The sequence below is a fragment of the Leptodactylus fuscus genome, unplaced genomic scaffold (assembly GCF_031893055.1).
Source record: "Leptodactylus fuscus isolate aLepFus1 unplaced genomic scaffold, aLepFus1.hap2 HAP2_SCAFFOLD_80, whole genome shotgun sequence".
Taxonomy (NCBI): Eukaryota; Metazoa; Chordata; class Amphibia; order Anura; family Leptodactylidae; genus Leptodactylus; species Leptodactylus fuscus.
In genome coordinates this window covers 104,232-125,100 of record NW_027440839.1, presented here as the reverse complement: position 1 = coordinate 125,100, position 20,869 = coordinate 104,232, and the positions used below count along the sequence as shown (strand labels likewise).

Sequence of the window (20,869 nt, the reverse complement as noted above, 5' to 3'; positions counted from 1 at the left end):
TGCCTGCTGCCATTCCTGAGCAAGCTCTGCACTGCTGGTAGCCCGATCCCGCAGCTGAAACACTTTTAAGAGACAGTCCTGGCGCTTGCTGGTCTTTCTTGGGCGTCCTGGAGCCTTTTTGCCAACAATGGAACCTCTCTCCTTGAAGTTCTTGCTGATGTGATAGATTGGTGACTGAGGTGCAATCTTTCTAGCTGCGATACTCTTCCCTGTTAGGCCATTTTTGTGCAGTGCAATGATGACTGCACGTGTTTCTTTAGAGATAACCATGGTTAACAGAAGAGAAACAATGATGCCAAGCACCAGCCTCCTTTTACAGTGTCCAGTGGTGTCAGTCTTACTTAATCATGACAGATTGATCTCCAGCCCTGTCCTCATCAACACCCACACCTGTGTTAATGGAGCAATCACTGAAACGATGTTAGCTGGTGCTTTTAAGGCAGGGCTGCAATGATGTTGAAATGTGTTTTGGGGGATAAAGTTCATTTTCTAGGCAAATATTGACTTTGCAAGTAATTGCTGTTAAGCTGATCACTCTTTATAACATTCTGGAGTATATGCAAATTGCCATTAGAGAAACTGAAGAAGTAGACTTTGTAACAATTACTATTTGTATCATTCTCAAAACTTGTGGCCATGACTGTACATCCCCACATTGTGCTGCTGGTAGGACGGTTGATTAATCTGTTTTCTCTTAGTCCTAACAGCAGCACAAGCTCCCCCTCCCCAAGTCATGTCTTTACTTTTATAGGGGGGAGGTCTCTGTGCCCTTTTATAGGGTCTGTCATACATCCCCACCCCCCCCATTCTAGTGCAACGTTTGGCCCTCCAGCTTGTATTCTTGGAGCTGCCATGACAGTGAGTGGAGCATGCTGGTAGTTGTAGTGTCACAGCAGCCGGAGTGCCAAGCCCCGTTCTAAGGTCAGGGGTTCACTTACTTTGTCCCCCCACCAATGAGCACACAGCAGAGGGTTCGCTCACGTAGCAGCCTTATTTTATTGATGGATATGGAAGCTTAAAAAATTTTCTGTTTAAAACCAGTTGAGAGAAAAAACAAAAAATAATAATATAGTAAAGGACTCCAACCTGGTGGCCCCACTGCCCCCTCCCCACCGACCGCAGGGTGACCCCTGCCGCAGACAGGACACCAAGGCAGTCATAGGAAAAACAAAAACGTGGCACGTGGCGTTTATTGGCAGGAGAAGTGAGAGGCGTTCCCCCTCCCCCAGCTGGGCACCAGAATATACAGTAATAACTAGTCACATGATCTAATCCGGGGACCCCCACATCACTAGAGGGGGCCAAGAGACCCCCCCACATCATAATTACAGTCATAGGGAAAATACTGCAACCTCCAATGGGCGGCCAGAAAACAAAAAGTTACAAGTCACCCACCATGCTGGGGTAACGGGGCGGGTGAAGCCGACCCCCGAAATATGGCACTGGGTACAGCACGGTGAGATTTGGTCCTGAAAACCAGCATTAAGGGGAGGGGGAGCTAGAAGTGACGGGGGGTCCCTGTGCAAAGGAAAGTAACAGCTACGCAGAGCTGGTGGCAGCCGGGGAGTGCGGTCTGGTCGGCAGCGGAGGGGGGAGGGCGCAGGCGGAGGGGTGTGGGGCGGTGCTGACGTCACGCAGTGACAAGGGGGAGGGGCTACATGCTGTGCAGCTCAGTCAGGGTGTCCTCCAACATCTTCTGCACCTTGCAGTTTTCCTCCTTAGTAACTCTCAGCTTATCTGGAGAGAGAAAAGAAGAGACAGGGTCAGATGGGCGAGGACTACAACTCCCAGCGGGGCGCAGATAAAGAAGAGAGACAGGGTCAGATGGGCGAGGACTACAACTCCCAGCGGGCGCGGATAAAGAGACAGGGTCAGATGGGCGAGGACTACAACTCCCAGCGGGCGCAGATAAAGAGATCAGGTCAGATGGGCGAGGACTACAACTCCCAGCGGGCGCAGCTAAAGAGATCAGGTCAGATGGGCGAGGACTACAACTCCCAGCGGGCGCAGCTAAAGAGATCGGGTCAGATGGGCGAGGACTACAACTCCCAGCGGGCGCAGATAAAGAGACAGGGTCAGATGGGCGAGGACTACAACTCCCAGCGGGCGCAGCTAAAGAGATCGGGTCAGATAGGCGAGGACTACAACTCCCAGCAGGCGCAGCTAAAGAAGAGACAGGGTCAGATGGGCGAGGACTACAACTCCCAGCGGGCGCGGATAAAGAGACAGGGTCAGATGGGCGAGGACTACAACTCCCAGCGGGCGCAGCTAAAGAAGAGAGACAGGGTCAGATGGGCGAGGACTACAACTCCCAGCGGGCGCGGATAAAGAGACAGGGTCAGATGGGCGAGGACTACAACTCCCAGCGGGCGCAGCTAAAGAGATCGGGTCAGATAGGCGAGGACTACAACTCCCAGCAGGCGCAGCTAAAGAAGAGACAGGGTCAGATGGGCGAGGACTACAACTCCCAGCGGGCGCAGCTAAAGAAGAGACAGGGTCAGATGGGCGAGGACTACAACTCCCAGCGGGCGCGGATAAAGAGACAGGGTCAGATGGGCGAGGACTACAACTCCCAGCGGGCGCAGCTAAAGAAGAGAGACAGGGTCAGATGGGCGAGGACTACAACTCCCAGCGGGCGCGGATAAAGAGACAGGGTCAGATGGGCGAGGACTACAACTCCCAGCGGGCGCAGCTAAAGAGATCGGGTCAGATAGGCGAGGACTACAACTCCCAGCAGGCGCAGCTAAAGAAGAGACAGGGTCAGATGGGCGAGGACTACAACTCCCAGCGGGCGCAGCTAAAGAGACAGGGTCAGATGGGCGCGGCTATTGTGGGAGTTGTAGTTTCACATCAGCTTACATCTGTTCACCTCAGACCTGAGCAGTAGTCCCCGGCAGGCTCCACCAGGGGGCGCTATAGGCCAGCTCTACTATCCAGCCTGTCTGACCTCCTGCACAGGTCACTCCCAGAGCTGCGCCATCCTCTGTATACATATTTGTACATGTGATGTAGTCCCTGGCTACAGGCCCGGCAGTGACTAGAGGAGCCGTGGACATGGCTGTATATGGGCACCAGAGCGCCTAAATAATGCAGCCAGAATTACTTGTACTCTAGTCACAGCCAGAGCTGCAGTCACAAGTCTCAGGGGAGCTCAGACAGCAGCTAGTCACGTGCAGCTCATCTGCGATGGTTCCCAGGGTTGAATATTGAACGCAGCTCTGGATGTGAATGGAGAAAACCCCAGCAATAAGCGGGCGGGGACCTTCCTGACTACAGGACGACGGGAGTGCTGGGGTAATAAGACGTCTTACCTGGGACCCCAGACCCATCTGCTGTGTGACTATACATCAGTGTATAGTCGGCCCCCCCAATAACTGGTGTATACCCCCCCCCCCCCCCCCCCCCCCGTATGCTCCTTCTGTCTAGTCCATCATCTCTAACAGACCCGAAATAGCTGCCCTGGATCAGAACACCCCCCCCCCTTAAACAATGCAGAATGAGAAGTTCCCTGTATCCCACCCACCTTCTTATAAACAGCGCCTCTCCGGTCTGTGGCAGGGTCTGGTATTGCATCACAGCCCCATTCGCTCTAATACCAGACCTTGTCAGGGGGGTTATTGTGGGACACCAAATCCCAGGAACCCCTGTGCCAATATGGCCGCCAGTACATATCTGATGTAGTCACCCAGCTTTCCCAGGAAGAGACACTGCTACCATATAACAGAACAGGAAGGTGATCCTATGAAAGACAAGACCCCCCCCCTCCTAAATATACTCCCCAGGTATACAGCATTACACCCCCCTCTATATTATACAGTACATCTACTCTAGTCACATCCAGAGCTGCAGCCACAATCCTCCTAAACTTCATGTTAGCTAATCTCTGAGGTGTCTGTGGTATTGTGCACTGCAGCTCTGGTTGTGACTGGAGTGAACATTGCAAACAGACTTGTCGGTGCAGCTCTGACACTAACTACAGAACTGCGAATACTGCCGTGACTGAAGTAAAAGGCAATGTCGGTGACAGCTCTGGTGATAACTGGAGTCCATGACAATATGACTAAAGAATTAAGATTGCAGCTCTGTGTGTGACTGGAGCAGAGAACGCTCCTACAAAGCTGCAAACACCATTCTTTAGTATTACATTGCCATCTACTCCGGTTCTAACCAGAGCTGCATGTATAATTATGCGACTGCATTCTCTACTCCAGTCACAGACAAAGCTGCAAACGGCAATATAACTGCAGCTCTGGCTAGGACTGGAGTACAGGACACAGACCAGCGCCCCCCAGTGTGTATATCCTGCCATGAAGAAAGACGACGTCTCCACACAGCCAATCACAACACGGAAGAAGTTTATTCAGGAAACAGACGACAACCGGGACATGAGGCAGCCAATAACGTGCAAGCTCCGCCCACAGGGCTTCACATGTGAGGAGAGCAAAGCTCCGCCCACAGGACTCCTCATGTGGAGAACAGAGTCCTAGAGATTCTCACCACTGAGGTGTTGTTACAGAGGAGCAGTACATAGAGGACAAGCTCTGGAGCGGCGTCACAGTGTGTCAGTGCAGGTCACTGGCCGCAGGCTACACTGTAACAAACCCTCAGCTGTGACAACCGTTAGATCAGGAGGAGGAGATATCAGTCTCTGCCTGTAAACAGCAAGAAGGTCTTGAAATTGAAGAGGAAATCAAAGTCTTAAAGAAGATAGGGCGGGGCAAAGAGGTGACGACATCACAGCTGAACCGCCAGGGTACACAGGGGCGGGGCAGAGAGGTGGTGATGTCACAGGCTGCACTGATGACATCACAGCTGATCCGCCGGCTCATAGGACACACAGGGGTGGGGTCTGGTGGGGACAAGAGGATGACAAGTACCCTCCACGATCCAGGATCGGTCCTCCAATCCACAAGGTGGCAGCACAGTATGTATAGCACCAGGTGCTGAGGGGGAAGGGGAGTCGGAGCAGACATCACTACAGTGACGGTATATACACATTATGACTGACTGGGGGCGCTCCCTCCCGCCGGTGGCGCTCCGCATGCTATATGGGGCCGACCTCAATCGCAGAGGTCGTGGAGCGTGACCTTCAACTCACTAGCAAGGAGCCTGTTTTTCTCCATTTGGCTGTAGAGACGTTCTGTGGGGTGAGGGCAGAGGGGTATGAGGGGGAGGGGAGGGGGGCGGACAGGAGAGAAACAGAAGAGAGAGAGAGAGAGACAGCTTGTATTAGTGGTGGAGAGGTAACTACAGAAATAGACCATGCACCGAGCTCCAGCACCTCACAGGTTAACTCTCATACTCCACTCACAGCCAGAGCTGCATTTATCATCTCACTACGCAGACTGCTGCCCCCTGCTGTACAGCCTGTTCTGATGAAACGCGCTTTCAAGGATGCAGCTCTGGATGTGACTAGAGTATAAGCCATGACGTGACGTCACATTAGGGACCACAATGCCGCTCCACCCCCAAATATACTAAAATCTATACATCTGACACAGCCAGAGACTCTGCATTGCCGATTGTGCCCCCCACCCCATATAATGTAAAGGGAGGACCTTTCACCCTTCAATAGGCTCCTCCCACCGATTACAGCACACTTGGAATTTCCTCTCTAGCCCCCACCATTCCTGAGCAATCAGTGCAGTTTTGTGGGCCTGATACACTGACTAGGTGGTGTGAGGCAGGAGGCGGGGCTCATCACTGACACTGTCCAATCACAGGCACCCACTTGATATTAGGGAGTCTAGTCAGCAAATCAGGAACCAAAACTAACAGCACTGACTGCTCAGGATTGGTGGGGGCTAGAGAGAAAATTCCAGAATGCCAGAATTGGTGGGGGGGGGGGCGGGGGGCTATTCACCCTTACGTGGTGCAGACATTGTTTAATTTTGTCGCCTTGCATTGAAAATCCCCATAACTTTGTCATAGTTCCCTTCATGTCATCATACAAGGCCTTGATTTTTGTGTGACGGGCTGCACCTCACAATGGCGCCATTTATTATTCTAAATCCCCACATTCTGACACCTGGAACTATTATGTGTTGGTGTACGGCGCTGTGCAAGGTGGGACAGCATGTCTCTATTATGGACGCCAAGTTGGGGATTGTCTCCCCCCTCATATCCCATGATGCTCTTATGGAAAAAAAAAAATGTATATAATATATCTATCTATATCTCTTTCTAGTGCTGGGTTGTTCTGGACTGCAGCATGTAAAGGGTTAAAGCGATTGGCCGGACCTTACAATATTCTGACCCCCGATAGGTTGAGGTTTGTAAGCGTGTGCGGAGGGGTGCGTGGTGGGCTCCAGCTACTTCCAGCGCTCACATTGACATGAATGGAGCAGTGTTCACGGCCCTATAGGCATTTAGTGACGACCACTGCCCCCTGATGGAATATATATATATACACACTGAGGAACACATTGGCCAGACTGTGCTGTCGTAGTCAGGGGACTCTCCCAGGAGCTGCACTTCAGTCCCATTCAAGTGAATAGGCCGAGCTGTAATACCAAGTGCAGCCACTATACAATGTATGGCGCTGTGCTTGGTTCAGGCAGCTGATCTGTGGGGGTCCCATCATATACAGACATCAATATGTAAAGTACTGGAAAAACCTTTTTAAAAAACACTTTAACCATTTGTTTTCCCTCTGCCCCATCCACCATAAAGGATTCCATCTAGGTATGCGCGTGCCTAGTACTAGCCCCGTGTGTGCGTATGAGTCTAACTAGCCAATCAGGACCCTAGAAAAGCTGGGTGACCGTTGTCATGAGGGTGTCAGTCTTCCTATCAGTGAACGGGCACAGCATTTGCAGATACAATATGGCCGCTACACATATCAGTGCCACAACTGCCCCCCACTGGCCACATAGGGAATAACACCCTGCCTGGTGATGTACAGGAGGAAGTGACTGACACCGAGGACAGGAAACCCAGAAACAGACGGCTCTGATAAGCAGCACTAATGTGAACACACCCAAACAGGACGCCGGCCGTCAGGCCCTCCATCCGGGGTTTACAGAGCCGCTTCCTCATCATCTGCTGCATCCTGGGGCAGAGGCCGAGCCCTACACCATGACAGGATCCGCGGCTCACCATAGCAGCACAAACCGCTCTCGTGTCCTGAGACATTGTAACAAACCCTCATCTATGTAGGAGACGAGACCTTGGAGGGAGGGCCCATCATACAGATTTGTTACAGAGCGCAGGCACGTAACCCCTTCCCCCCTAATTTATCTACCGCGCTTGGCTGACCCTGGAGTCATCGCCTCAACACGTCTGGAGAATCTGGTCAGACCAGTCCAGAGACGGTGCGACACCTGCAGCCTGAAATGGGGGGGGGGGGAATCTGTACAGGAATGTGGTCGCCCACCAAGACCAGAACTCTTCATTTGACCCCCTCCTGTGGGAAATCTATTATGGGAAAGCTGGGTTGAATCACCCAACTTTTCAGTGTGCCCCCTAAACCACCACAAGTCCCAGCACACCCCGAGTGGTCACGACAGCCCCATGTACAGGATTCCTTGTGATCAGAATATGCGCAGCAGGCCCCCCCCCCCCCAGGACGCCAAAAAACGTCCCAAACCTAACGGCGAAGAGAACGAGAATAAAAGGGAGGAGACATTTGTGTTTTTAGAAATGTGATGTAATCCGTCAGAGAGAGAAGAGGGAGGAAGAGGAAGAAGCCGCGGAGAGTCGCTGGAACTATCTACACGAGAAGAGAGAGACAAGAGTTGGTTGGAGAAGCCGAGACGTCAGAGTCCATGCAGGCGGCGGCCCCCACCCCGGACCCCCACCCCACCCTGGGGTTAGTTATTCACACGCAGGGGTGCACAGACATGTCTGAGACGGCCAGAAGTAGCGTCCCAGACAGGCTGAGATCACACAAGCAAGATGCCCTACCCCACCCCTCCCCCACTGCACAAGTCACACAGCAATCTGCAAGCGATGAGTGTCTTATGGGCGCTCGGTGAGGTTAGTATGGCGGTGGTGCCCCCCATGAGCACTGCCGCCCCCCCCTGGGCAAGCAAGCCACACGGTATTTACATGGAGGTCATGTCATTGAGGGCGTGGTCCAGCTCCTCGCTGACAGCTTTGTACTTGAGCTTCTGGGTGTACAGCTCGTCTGGGTAAGGAGAGGAGGAGAGGTTCACACCTAATCTGCAAGGGGGGCACATACTTATACAGGCACAGACTCCGGGACTTACCTTCCAGGTCATCAATCGTCTTCTCAAGCTTGGCCACTGATCTCTCGGCAAACTCTGCTCTGGTTTCGGCCTGTGACAGAGAGGAGGTAGTCAGCGACCGAGGAGGGTGAGAGAAGAGGACGGGGCCCCAAGTAATGGAACAAGAGTAAAGGACTGACACCCCAGGAGGAAAGAGCGAGACAAGATGGCGGGAAGGCCAGGTCATATCTTAAGGGAACTTGGCAGCCATGATGTTAGGCCCCTCCCCCTTGTCTGTAACCTCCGCCCATCACTCACCTCTTTTAGTTTATCTGTCAAAATCTTAATTTCTTCTTCGTATTTATCTTCCTTTTGTGAATACTGGAAAGAAGAAAGAAATATTGTGAGGAAACTGCACAATGAGTCAGTAAACCCCTCCTGGTCACTGAGAACGGGGGTCACAGTACTGCCAAGACCCAAAAAATCTCTGAACTACAGATGAAGGGACCGGGGCGCCTCCTAAAATAATCCTGCCTGGAAAAACCAACTCCCAGCACCAGCAATATATACTGACAGGAGGAGCAACCATAGGACTTTGTGACCTAGACTGTAACGGGAGCAGTTTGGGTAACACTGAGTATTTTTAGCATGATCAAGTCTATAGGACCTAGTAACGATTCATCGAAAGAAGCCCAAGACCCCCCCCCCTCACCTACACAGAGGGGAGCGACTATGGTGGTCCGGTCACTACTCCTGGCACAGCCCACAAGACCCTGGGCGACCAGTTACCCGTGTACGGGTTAAACCAACCACCAGTGTTATTATACAGAGACCGATTGGTTGCTTCAGGTCACATGTCGTCGGCTCCGAGGAGGCGGGGCCAGGATCCACCAACGCCCCTTACCTTTTCTGCCTGAGCCTCCAAGGACTTCAGATTGTTGGTGACATTTCTCAGCTCCTCCTCGAGCTCGGCACATTTGCTGAGGAGGGATGAGGCCGAGCAGAGAGATTGAGAGGAAAGAGAGAGGGAAAAAGAAGAGACAGAAGAAGAGTGGAGGGATGAGAAGAGTGAACTCCGCCACGATGGAACGTACGGAGGAGGAGGCGACAACCGACACTTCCTGCTCTGTGCACCCGCCCCCCTCACAGAGCAGGAAGTGGCGGCGCCGAGCACAGGGAGACGACACAAGGAGAGCAGCCAGGACAGGAGCAGCCGCCATGTTTATTGTACCTTTTCTTCAGACGCATTCAGACCCTTCAAACTTTGGTCTAGGATTCGCATCTGTTCCTCTTGTTCGCGGCACCGGCTGGGTGATGGTCGCAGGAGATGTGAGGGAGGGGGTGCGTGTTTGTAAGGACGGAGGGGACAGTCAGCAGCAACACACAGAACAAGCCCGGGAGGACAGGGGCAAAAACAAAAACATCAAATTCAATTCATGCAAGGAGGAAGGGGTTAAACAAGGCCTGAAATGGGAAGACTGAACTCAAGAGTCACCCAGAGACCCCCCACCCTATATGACCCTGCACTCATTTGAGTACCACCCTATAACTCCAGAGCTGCGCTCACTATTCTGCTGGTGCAGTCACTGTGTACATACATTACATTACTTATCCTGTATTATACTCCAGAGCTGCGCTCACTATTCTGCTGATACAGTCACTGTGTACATACATTACATTACTTATCCTGTATTATACTCCAGAGCTGCGCTCACTATTCTGCTGGTGCAGTCACTGTGTACATACATTACTTATCCTGTATTATACTCCAGAGCTGCGCTCACTATTCTGCTGGTGCAGTCACTGTGTACATACATTACATTACTTATCCTGTATTATACTCCAGAGCTGCGCTCACTATTCTGCTGGTACAGTCACTGTGTACACACAATACTTATCCTGTATTATACTCCAGAGCTGCGCTCACTATTCTGCTGGTGCAGTTACTGTGTATATACATTACATTACTTATCCTGTATTATACTCCAGAGCTGCGCTCACTATTCTGCTGGTACAGTTACTGTGTACATACATTACATTACTTATCCTGTATTATACTCCAGAGCTGCACTCACTATTCTGCTGGTGCAGTTACTGTGTACATACATTACATTACTTATCCTGTATTATACTCCAGAGCTGCGCTCACTATTCTGCTGGTGCAGTTACTGTGTACATACATTACATTACTTATCCTGTATTATACTCCAGAGCTGCGCTCACTATTCTGCTGGTACAGTCACTGTGTACATACATTACATTACTTATCCTGTATTATACTCCAGAGCTGCACTCACTATTCTGCTGGTACAGTCACTGTGTATATACATTACATTACTTATCCTGTATTATACTCCAGAGCTGCGCTCACTATTCTGCTGGTACAGTTACTGTGTACATACATTACAATACTTATCCTGTATTATACTCCAGAGCTGCACTCACTATTCTGCTGGTGCAGTTACTGTGTACATACATTACATTACTTATCCTGTATTATACTCCAGAGCTGCGCTCACTATTCTGCTGGTGCAGTTACTGTGTACATACATTACATTACTTATCCTGTATTATACTCCAGAGCTGCGCTCACTATTCTGCAGCGGGCTTTGCTGTGCTCCCAGTGTATACAGGTCATTAACCCCTCGTCCTCCTCTTTCAGGCCTTGTATAACATGGGCAGGCAGGTGGGCGGGATTTGGGGGATACTCACGACTCTGCAAGCTCCGCCCTTTCCTCTGTGCGCTCCAGTTCGCTCTCAATGATCACCAGCTTCCTGGCCACCTGTGTAAGAAGGAAGTCCCAGTAGTGAGCCGCTGTGTCCCTGCTGTCTGGTGCCCCCTCCCCAGGAGCAGCGCCCCCACTCACCTCCTCGTACTTCCTGTCCGCCTCCTCGGCTATGTGCTTGGCTTCCTTGAGTTGGATTTCTTGCAGCTCCATCTTCTCCTCGTCTTTCAGGGCTCGGTTCTCGATGACTTTCATCCCCCTGCAGAGAGAAGCCACAGTCACTATACAGCAATACACAAGAGCCCCCTATGGGCAGCCAGAGGTACTACATGCCAATGGTCATGGTCTGGGGTCCTCACAACAACACCCCAGGACTCTGCATCACAGACGTGGAGCCTACGAGTCTGGATACGTTGCGGCACCTCACGACACAACAGGTTTGGCAGCTGCTGAGGTCGTAAATCCAGTGGATGACATCATCGCTCTCCAAACCTGTTCCTGAGGAGCTGATGGTGGATTTACAGGCATCAAAGCGTCTGCTGAGGACCAAACCTGCAGCAGCCCTCTGGAGGGGAGGGGCCTCGTGTAACGTACGCAGCACAGTCCAGACCATGAGAGAAGTCGCCATCCTGGACCATGGGGGGAGCTGCACTCACCGCTCGCTCTCGTCGGCCGTCTTTTCGGCTTCCTCCAGCTTCTGCAGGGCGGTGGAGAGGCGCTCCTGGGCGCGGTCCAGCTCTTCCTCAACCAATTGGATGCGGCGGTTCAGCGAGGCCACTTCAGCTTCGGCCTAGTGGGGAGAAGAACGAGAGGTTTAGCGGTCTGGACCAATCAGAAGCCAGGACATAGAGGCTGCAGCCCCGCCCAGAAGGAGGAGTCACGCAGGTCATACCGGCCCTGACCTATCTACAGGCTGACAATGGCAGCTGGCGCCCGTGTGACGGACCGGGACTACCACACGTAGACATCTGTGAGCGGCCGGGGTTATTCACCCTCCTCGAGTCAATGCCATGGAAGCCACAAGGGGATGGAGGGCACCGCCATGCGGAGGCATCGCCCCCTGCCCTGCACATAACTCGCCATCTCCTCGGAGGCATCGCCCCCTGCCCTGCACATAACTCGCCATCTCCTCGGAGGCATCGCCACCTGCACATAACTCGCCATCTCCTCGGAGGCATCGCCACCTGCCCTGCACATAACTCGCCATCTCCTCGGAGGCATCGCCACCTGCCCTGCACATAACTCGCCATCTCCTCGGAGGCATCGCCACCTGCCCTGCCCATAACTCGCCATCTCCTCGGAGGCATCGCCCCCTGCTCTGCACATAACTCGCCATCTCCTCGGAGGCATCGCCACCTGCCCATAACTCGCCATCTCCTCGGAGGCATCGCCACCTGCCCATAACTCGCCATCTCCTCGGAGGCATCGCCACCTGCCCTGCACATAACTCGCCATCTCCTCGGAGGCATCGCCACCTGCCCTGCACATAACTCGCCATCTCCTCGGAGGCATCGCCACCTGCCCTGCACATAACTCGCCATCTCCTCGGAGGCATCGCCACCTGCCCATAACTCGCCATCTCCTCGGAGGCATCGCCACCTGCCCATAACTCGCCATCTCCTCGGAGGCATTGCCCCCTGCCCTGCACATGACTCGCCATCTCCTCGGAGGCATCGCCCCCTGCCCTGCCCATAACTCGCCATCTCCTCGGAGGCATCGCCACCTGCCCATAACGCGCCATCTCCTCGGAGGCATCGCCACCTGCCCATAACTCGCCATCTCCTCGGAGGCATCGCCACCTGCCCTGCACATAACTCGCCATCTCCTCGGAGGCATCGCCACCTGCCCTGCACATGACTCGCCATCTCCTCGGAGGCATCGCCCCCTGCCCTGCACATGACTCGCCATCTCCTCGGAGGCATCGCCACCTGCCCTGCACATAACTCGCCATCTCCTCGGAGGCATCGCCACCTGCCCTGCACATGACTCGCCATCTCCTCGGAGGCATCGCCCTCTGCCCTGCACATGACTCGCCATCTCCTCGGAGGCATCGCCACCTGCCCTGCACATAACTCGCCATCTCCTCGGAGGCATCGCCACCTGCCCTGCACATAACTCGCCATCTCCTCGGAGGCATCTCCCCCTGCCCTGCACATAACTCGCCATCTCCTCGGAGGCATCGCCCCCTGCCCTGCACATAACTCGCCATCTCCTCGGAGGCATCGCCCCCTGCCCTGCACATAACTCGCCATCTCCTCGGAGGCATCGCCCCCTGCCCTGCACATAACTCGCCATCTCCTCGGAGGCATCTCCCCCTGCCCTGCACATAACTCGCCATCTCCTCGGAGGCATCGCCCCCTGCCCTGCACATAACTCGCCATCTCCTCGGAGGCATCGCCACCTGCCCTGCCCATAACTCGCCATCTCCTCGGAGGCATCGCCACCTGCCCTGCACATAACTCGCCATCTCCTCGGAGGCATCGCCACCTGCCCTGCCCATAACTCGCCATCTCCTCGGAGGCATCGCCCCCTGCCCTGCACATAACTCGCCATCTCCTCGGAGGCATCGCCCCCTGCCCTGCACATGACTCGCCATCTCCTCGGAGGCATCGCCACCTGCCCTGCACATGACTCGCCATCTCCTCGGAGGCATCGCCACCTGCCCTGCACATAACTCGCCATCTCCTCGGAGGCATCGCCCCCTGCCCTGCACATAACTCGCCATCTCCTCGGAGGCATCTCCCCCTGCCCTGCACATAACTCGCCATCTCCTCGGAGGCATCGCCCCCTGCTCTGCACATAACTCGCCATCTCCTCGGAGGCATCGCCCCCTGCTCTGCACATAACTCGCCATCTCCTCGGAGGCATCGCCACCTGCCCATAACTCGCCATCTCCTCGGAGGCATCGCCACCTGCCCTGCACATAACTCGCCATCTCCTCGGAGGCATCGCCACCTGCCCTGCACATAACTCGCCATCTCCTCGGAGGCATCGCCACCTGCCCATAACTCGCCATCTCCTCGGAGGCATCGCCACCTGCCCATAACTCGCCATCTCCTCGGAGGCATCGCCACCTGCCCATAACTCGCCATCTCCTCGGAGGCATTGCCCCCTGCCCTGCACATGACTCGCCATCTCCTCGGAGGCATCGCCCCCTGCCCTGCCCATAACTCGCCATCTCCTCGGAGGCATCGCCACCTGCCCATAACGCGCCATCTCCTCGGAGGCATCGCCACCTGCCCATAACTCGCCATCTCCTCGGAGGCATCGCCACCTGCCCTGCACATAACTCGCCATCTCCTCGGAGGCATCGCCACCTGCCCTGCACATGACTCGCCATCTCCTCGGAGGCATCGCCCCCTGCCCTGCACATGACTCGCCATCTCCTCGGAGGCATCGCCACCTGCCCTGCACATAACTCGCCATCTCCTCGGAGGCATCGCCACCTGCCCTGCACATAACTCGCCATCTCCTCGGAGGCATCGCCACCTGCCCTGCACATAACTCGCCATCTCCTCGGAGGCATCGCCCCCTGCCCTGCACATAACTCGCCATCTCCTCGGAGGCATCGCCCCCTGCCCTGCACATGACTCGCCATCTCCTCGGAGGCATCGCCACCTGCCCTGCACATAACTCGCCATCTCCTCGGAGGCATCGCCACCTGCCCTGCACATAACTCGCCATCTCCTCGGAGGCATCGCCCCCTGCCCTGCACATGACTCGCCATCTCCTCGGAGGCATCGCCCTCTGCCCTGCACATAACTCGCCATCTCCTCGGAGGCATCGCCACCTGCCCATAACTCGCCATCTCCTTGGAGGCATCGCCCCCTGCCCTGCCCATAACTCGCCATCTCTTCGGCTGCCATGGAATCCAGAGTTGTCTCATCCTGACAGCTCCAGAGAGCAGAAGCGACAGCAACGCGTCCGGGGCCATTCATCCAAGAGACAGCCGTGCCGCCAACATGGGAGCAGGGTTAACTCCTTCACTGCCAGACTGATACACTGTCACGCCTCCCCCAGCACCAATACATCGTGAGGAGTACGACCCCAGCGTTACAGCGCTACACGGTGCAGCAGAGCTTGTCCTGGAGCCATCAGTGTGAATGTGTGACAACCTGGCAGACAAAGTGACAGCAGCCGCCCAGAGAACACACACAGCTCAGCCGCTCCACCTGGTAAATAAACTACAACCCCCAGCACAATGGCCGCAATCAGCAGGCCTGGTGGGGGCGGCACTGAGCACAAGGGAGGAGACCCCAGAACATCAGCTCTGGGCCCCCCTTATACAGGGGCCCTTCTGATGACATGTATAAGGGGCCCCCAGGAGGTGACAGGCAGCACATAAGAGGGGCCCCAGAAGATGACAGTACACACACTACCACCTCCAGGGACCCCTAAAACATAAGCCGTCACCTCCCAGGGCCCTACATCTGTACTGAGGACCCCTCATATAGAGTCACCTCCTAAGGCCCCTACTATGTACCAGCCGTCACCTGAGGGGCCCCCAGATACCCCAACATCTCTAAGGACTCCCCTATGATCAGGCCGTCACCTGGAGGGGGATCCCATACACACATTCTATAGATATACTGTCACCTCCCTGGGAGCCTCCATATTACATGGTCATAGATCAGGACCTCACTGCAGTCACCTGGGGGGGCGTCTTACATACATTGTCACCTGGGGGCCCCCATACATACATAGTTACCTTCCGGGATCCCTCCTGTGTCCTGGCTGTCACCGGGGGAAGGGGCCTCTGCACCCCGTCATCTTCTGGACCCTGTTATCCAGTAGCTGTCACCTGTGGCCCCCCCATACATACACATTATCACCTGTGGCCCCCATACATACACATTATCACCTGTGGCCCCTGCAATGTCCTGGCTGTCACCTGTGGCCCCTGTTATCCAGTAGCTGTTACCTGTGGCCCCCCCCATACATACACATTATCACCTGTGGCCCCCATACATACACATTATCACCTGTGGCCCCCATACATACACATTATCACCTGTGGCCCCTGTTATACAGTAGCTGTCACCTGTGGCCCCCCCATACATACACATTATTACCTGTGGCCCCTGTTATGTCCTGGCTGTCACCTGTGGCCCCTGTTATCCAGTAGCTGTTACCTGTGGCCCCATACATACACATTATCACCTGTGGCCCCTGTTATCCAGTAGCTGGCCCCTGTGGCCCCCCCATATACATTATCACCTGTGGCCCCTGTTATCCAGTAGCTGGCCCCTGTGGCCCCCCCCATACACATTGTCACCTGTGGCCCCTGTTATACAGTAGCTGTTACCTGTGGCCCCATACATACACATTATCACCTGTGGCCCCTGTTATCCAGTAGCTGGCCCCTGTGGCCCCCCCATACACATTGTCACCTGTGGCCCGTTATACAGTAGCTGTTACCTGTGGCCCCATACATACACATTATCACCTGTGGCCCCTGTTATCCAGTAGCTGGCCCCTGTGGCCCCCCCATACACATTGTCACCTGTGGCCCCTGTTATCCAGTAGCTGTTACCTGTGGCCCCATACATACACATTATCACCTGTGGCCCCTGTTATCCAGTAGCTGTTACCTGTGGCCCCCCCATACACATTGTCACCTGTGGCCCCTGTTATCCAGTAGCTGTTACCTGTGGCCCCCCCATACACATTATCACCTGTGGCCCCTGTTATACAGTAGCTGTTACCTGTGGCCCCATACATACACATTGTCACCTGTGGCCCCTGTTATCCAGTAGCTGGCCCCTGTGGCCCCCCCATACACATTGTCACCTGTGGCCCCTGTTATCCAGTAGCTGTTACCTGTGGCCCCATACATACACATTGTCACCTGTGGCCCCTGTTATCCAGTAGCTGTTACCTGTGGCCCCCACATACACATTATCACCTGTGGCCCCTGTTATACAGTAGCTGGCCCCTGTGGCCCCCACATACATATATTATACAGTCACCTCCCGGAGCCCCCTCACACCCCATCCCCTCCGCCCCGCACCCCGGGGTGCTCGTACTCCTGAGCCCCGCCCCTAGCCGGGTGTTGTCTGACCTGCTCCCGGGCCCGCTTCTCGCCCTCCACCTCCCGGCACAGTTTCTCGGCCCTCTCCTCGGCCTCGTCCGCCTGATGCTGCAGGACTTGGATCTTCCTCTTGACGGCCTCAATGCTGCTCATCCCCCCGCCGGACATCTTCTCTGCCTCCCTCTCTCTGACTGACTGAGTCGGACTGACCGAGACTTCCGCTCCCCGCGCGCCCCGCACTTCCGCCGGCCACTCCCTTAAATCCAGGAAGCCGGGGAGCGCGAGGGCGAGTGCTGCCACCTGGCGGCGGACTGCGGAAGCGCACCCTCACCACTCAGCCCCACGGAGCTAAACCTCTATATACTGGGCTATACACACTGAGCTATACATCTATATACCGGGCTATACACACTGAGCTATACATCTATATACCGGGCTATACACACTGAGCTATACATATACTGAGGCATATACACATACTGAGGCATATACACACCGGGTATACACACTGAGCTATACATCTATATACCGGGCTCTACATCTATATACCGGGCTCTACATCTATATACCGGGCTCTACATCTATATACCGGGCTCTACATCTATATACCGGGCTCTACATCTATATACCGGGCTATACATCTATATACCGGGCTCTACATCTATATACCGGGCTCTACATCTATATACCGGGCTCTACATCTATATACCGGGCTCTACACCTATATACCGGGCTCTACACCTATATACCGGGCTCTACACCTATATACCGGGCTCTACACCTATATACCGGGCTATACATCTATATACCGGGCTATACATCTATATACCGGGCTCTACACCTATATACCGGGCTCTACACCTATATACCGGGCTCTACATCTATATACCGGGCTCTACATCTATATACCGGGCTATACATCTATATACCGGGCTATACATCTATATAACGGGCTCTACACCTATATACCGGGCTCTACATCTATATACCGGGCTATACATCTATATACCGGGCTCTACACCTATATACCGGGCTCTACATCTATATACCGGGCTCTACATCTATATACCGGGCTATACATCTATATACCGGGCTATACATCTATACACCGGGCTCTACACCTATACACCGGGCTCTACACCTATATACTGGGCTCTACATCTATATACCGTACTATACACACTGAGCTATACATATACTGAGGACTATAAACACCGGGTATACACACTGAGCTATACATCTATATACCGGGCTATACACCTATATACAGAGCTATACACACTGAGCTATATACCGGGCTATACATATACTGAGGCATATACACACCGAGCTATATACCTGGCTATACACCTATATACTGGGCTATATACTGGGCTATACATATACTAATGCATATACTGTATATACTGAGTTACACACCTATATACTGAGGTATACACCTATATACTGAGCTATATACTGAATTATACACCTATATACTGAAATATGCATCTATACAATGGGCTATACACCTATATATGTATTTGTACACCTGTATACTGAGTTATACACTTCTATATACTGAAATGCATCACTATCTACAGATCTGTATACCTCACCTACTGATCTATATACCTCCTGTACGCCATCTTCACCTACCAATGTATATTCCTTCTATATACCATCCTCACCTACTGACCTGTACGCTTCCTTTATTTCGTGCTCAAATACTAATCTGTACATCTTGCCTTGGACAGTAGGGATCAGTATATATATATATATATATATATATATATATATATATATATATATATATGTTATTCTATGATCCCTCTCTGTATTCTTCCTCACTGAGCGGCTCAGTGGTTACGTGTCCCTCTACTTGGCTCCATAATGAACCTTCCTGTAATGAGGACCTTATAGAACCCGTGAGGCCTGGACTGAGGGTCCCGCACCTGGTATATCTGACCGTATACGACCACTATGGATCAGTGAGCTGTATATTCCCAGCAGAGCGCTGTGTGGTATGTGTCAGGTTTGGGTGGTGTTCACACAGGGCAGGTACCTACATCAGCCGCTTTCTTCTCGGCCACCTCCAGCTTCTCCTGAGCGTCCTTCAGGGCCTCGGAGTATTTGTCCAGCTCGTCCTCCGTCCCCTTCAGCTTCTTCTGCATGGACAGCAGCTCGTCCTCCAGCTATGGGGGCAGAGGGGGTACATGTGACAGACCTCGGGGTGCGGCGGGGGCCCTGCTCAAAAATATCTCATTCCTGAATTCATTTTATGTCACAAAATTAGAACTAGTGTCAGATACAGCTTGTATACTGTCAGCCATATTGGGGTCTTCTATCGCCCCCTCTTGGGTCGCACTTTTAGCTTGAGGCCCATTTTTGCACCAGACTGGTGTCACCGGCTCCGTCCCACCACATTGTGTGCAGGTCTGGGGGACGCCGTGGCCTGACATGTTTATTATGTGACTTATAATATAAATCTATGTGCGGTGAAGTTAGCGGCCGCAGCGGTTATAGATGGCGGCACGTATGTGATGAGCCCGTCCCGCTGCCCCCTGTTACCTGCTTGCTCTTCTCCTCCACCTGCCTCTGCTCGGTCTCCGCCTGCTCGGCCCGGTCCAGGGCGTTCTCCTTGTCCAGCTTCAGCATCTGCATTTTCTTCTTGACGCCCTCCATGTTGGTCACTGGTGGTCACGTCTGCCGGGCCGGGGCTCTGCGCTCTATTATAAGGGGGCTATAAACACCTCACAGACCCTCCCCGAAGCCCCCGGACCCCACATAACTGCATTGTATGCTGACACTATATTTGGGCCGTGGTGGACAGGTGGCCGCAGATAATACCGGCCTGGTATGATGGGCAGGATTACCAGAGGCCTTGTCACCGAGACATTGTCCTGCACATCATTCATCTCCACAAATATCCCAAGATGTCAGACAGCGAGGTCAGAGCGAGCGCGAGAACAAAGAGACGTGGAAACCATTACCCACAGATAATCATTACAGAGATCAGCGGCACCATCACTGAGGATAACGCCTATCCGTATACTAGAGAGCGGTGACATCACTGAGAATACAGCCTATCTATATACTAGAGAGCGGTGACATCACTGAGAATACAGCCTATCCGTATACTAGAGAGCAGTGACATCACTGAGAATACAGCCTATCCATATACTAGAGAGCGGTGACATCACTGAGTATACAGCCTATCCGTATACTAGAGAGCGGTGACATCACTGAGAATACAGCCTATCCATATACTAGAGAGCAGTGACATCACTGAGAATACAGCCTATCCGTATACTAGAGAGCAGTGACATCACTGAGAATACAGCCTATCCGTATACTAGAGAGCAGTGACATCACTGAGAATACAGCCTATCCATATACTAGAGAGCAGTGACATCACTGAGAATACAGCCTATCCGTATACTAGAGAGCAGTGACATCACTGAGAATACAGCCTATCCGTATACTAGAGAGCGGTGACATCACTGAGAATACAGCCTATCCGTATACTAGAGAGCGGTGACATTACTGAGAATACAGCCTATCCGTATACTAGAGAGCAGTGACATCACTGAGAATACAGCCTATCCGTATACTAGAGAGCAGTGACATCACTGAGAATACAGCCTATCCGTATACTAGAGTGCGGTGGCATCACTGAGAATACATCCTATCCGTATACTAGAGAGCAGTGACATCACTGAGAATACAGCCTATCCGTATACTAGAGAGAGCAGTGACATCACTGAGAATACAGCCTATCCGTATACTAGAGAGCAGTGACATCACTGAGAATACAGCCTATCCGTATACTAGAGAGCAGTGACATCACTGAGAATACAGCCTATCCGTATACTAGAGAGCGGTGACATCACTGAGAATACAGCCTATCCGTATACTAGAGAGCGGTGACATCACTGAGAATACAGCCTATCCGTATACTAGAG

General features: G+C 53.4%; 1 protein-coding gene across 13 annotated transcripts; it reads right to left on the bottom strand.

Annotated features, from left to right (window-relative positions):
• Window positions 1–977: 977 nt before the first annotated feature.
• Window positions 978–19,604, bottom strand: TPM3 (tropomyosin 3). Of its 13 annotated transcripts, none has more exons than XM_075262014.1 (9): window positions 19,476–19,604; window positions 18,974–19,099; window positions 11,551–11,684; window positions 11,036–11,153; window positions 10,881–10,951; window positions 9,400–9,475; window positions 8,487–8,549; window positions 8,211–8,280; window positions 978–1,737 (listed from the first exon to the last, which is right to left on the bottom strand). In XM_075262014.1, the coding sequence occupies exons 1-9, from the start codon at window positions 19,587–19,589 to the stop codon at window positions 1,655–1,657; spliced, it is 855 nt and encodes a 284-aa protein (XP_075118115.1). In that variant the 5' UTR covers window positions 19,590–19,604; the 3' UTR covers window positions 978–1,654. The 13 variants fall into 13 exon arrangements, with proteins under 13 accessions (XP_075118115.1, XP_075118111.1, XP_075118104.1 ...); XM_075262010.1 differs by lacking the exon at window positions 9,400–9,475 and adding an exon at window positions 9,073–9,148; XM_075262003.1 differs by lacking the exons at window positions 9,400–9,475; window positions 18,974–19,099; window positions 19,476–19,604 and adding exons at window positions 8,050–8,128; window positions 9,073–9,148; window positions 16,956–17,160.
• Between the last annotated feature and the right edge of the window lie 1,265 nt (window positions 19,605–20,869).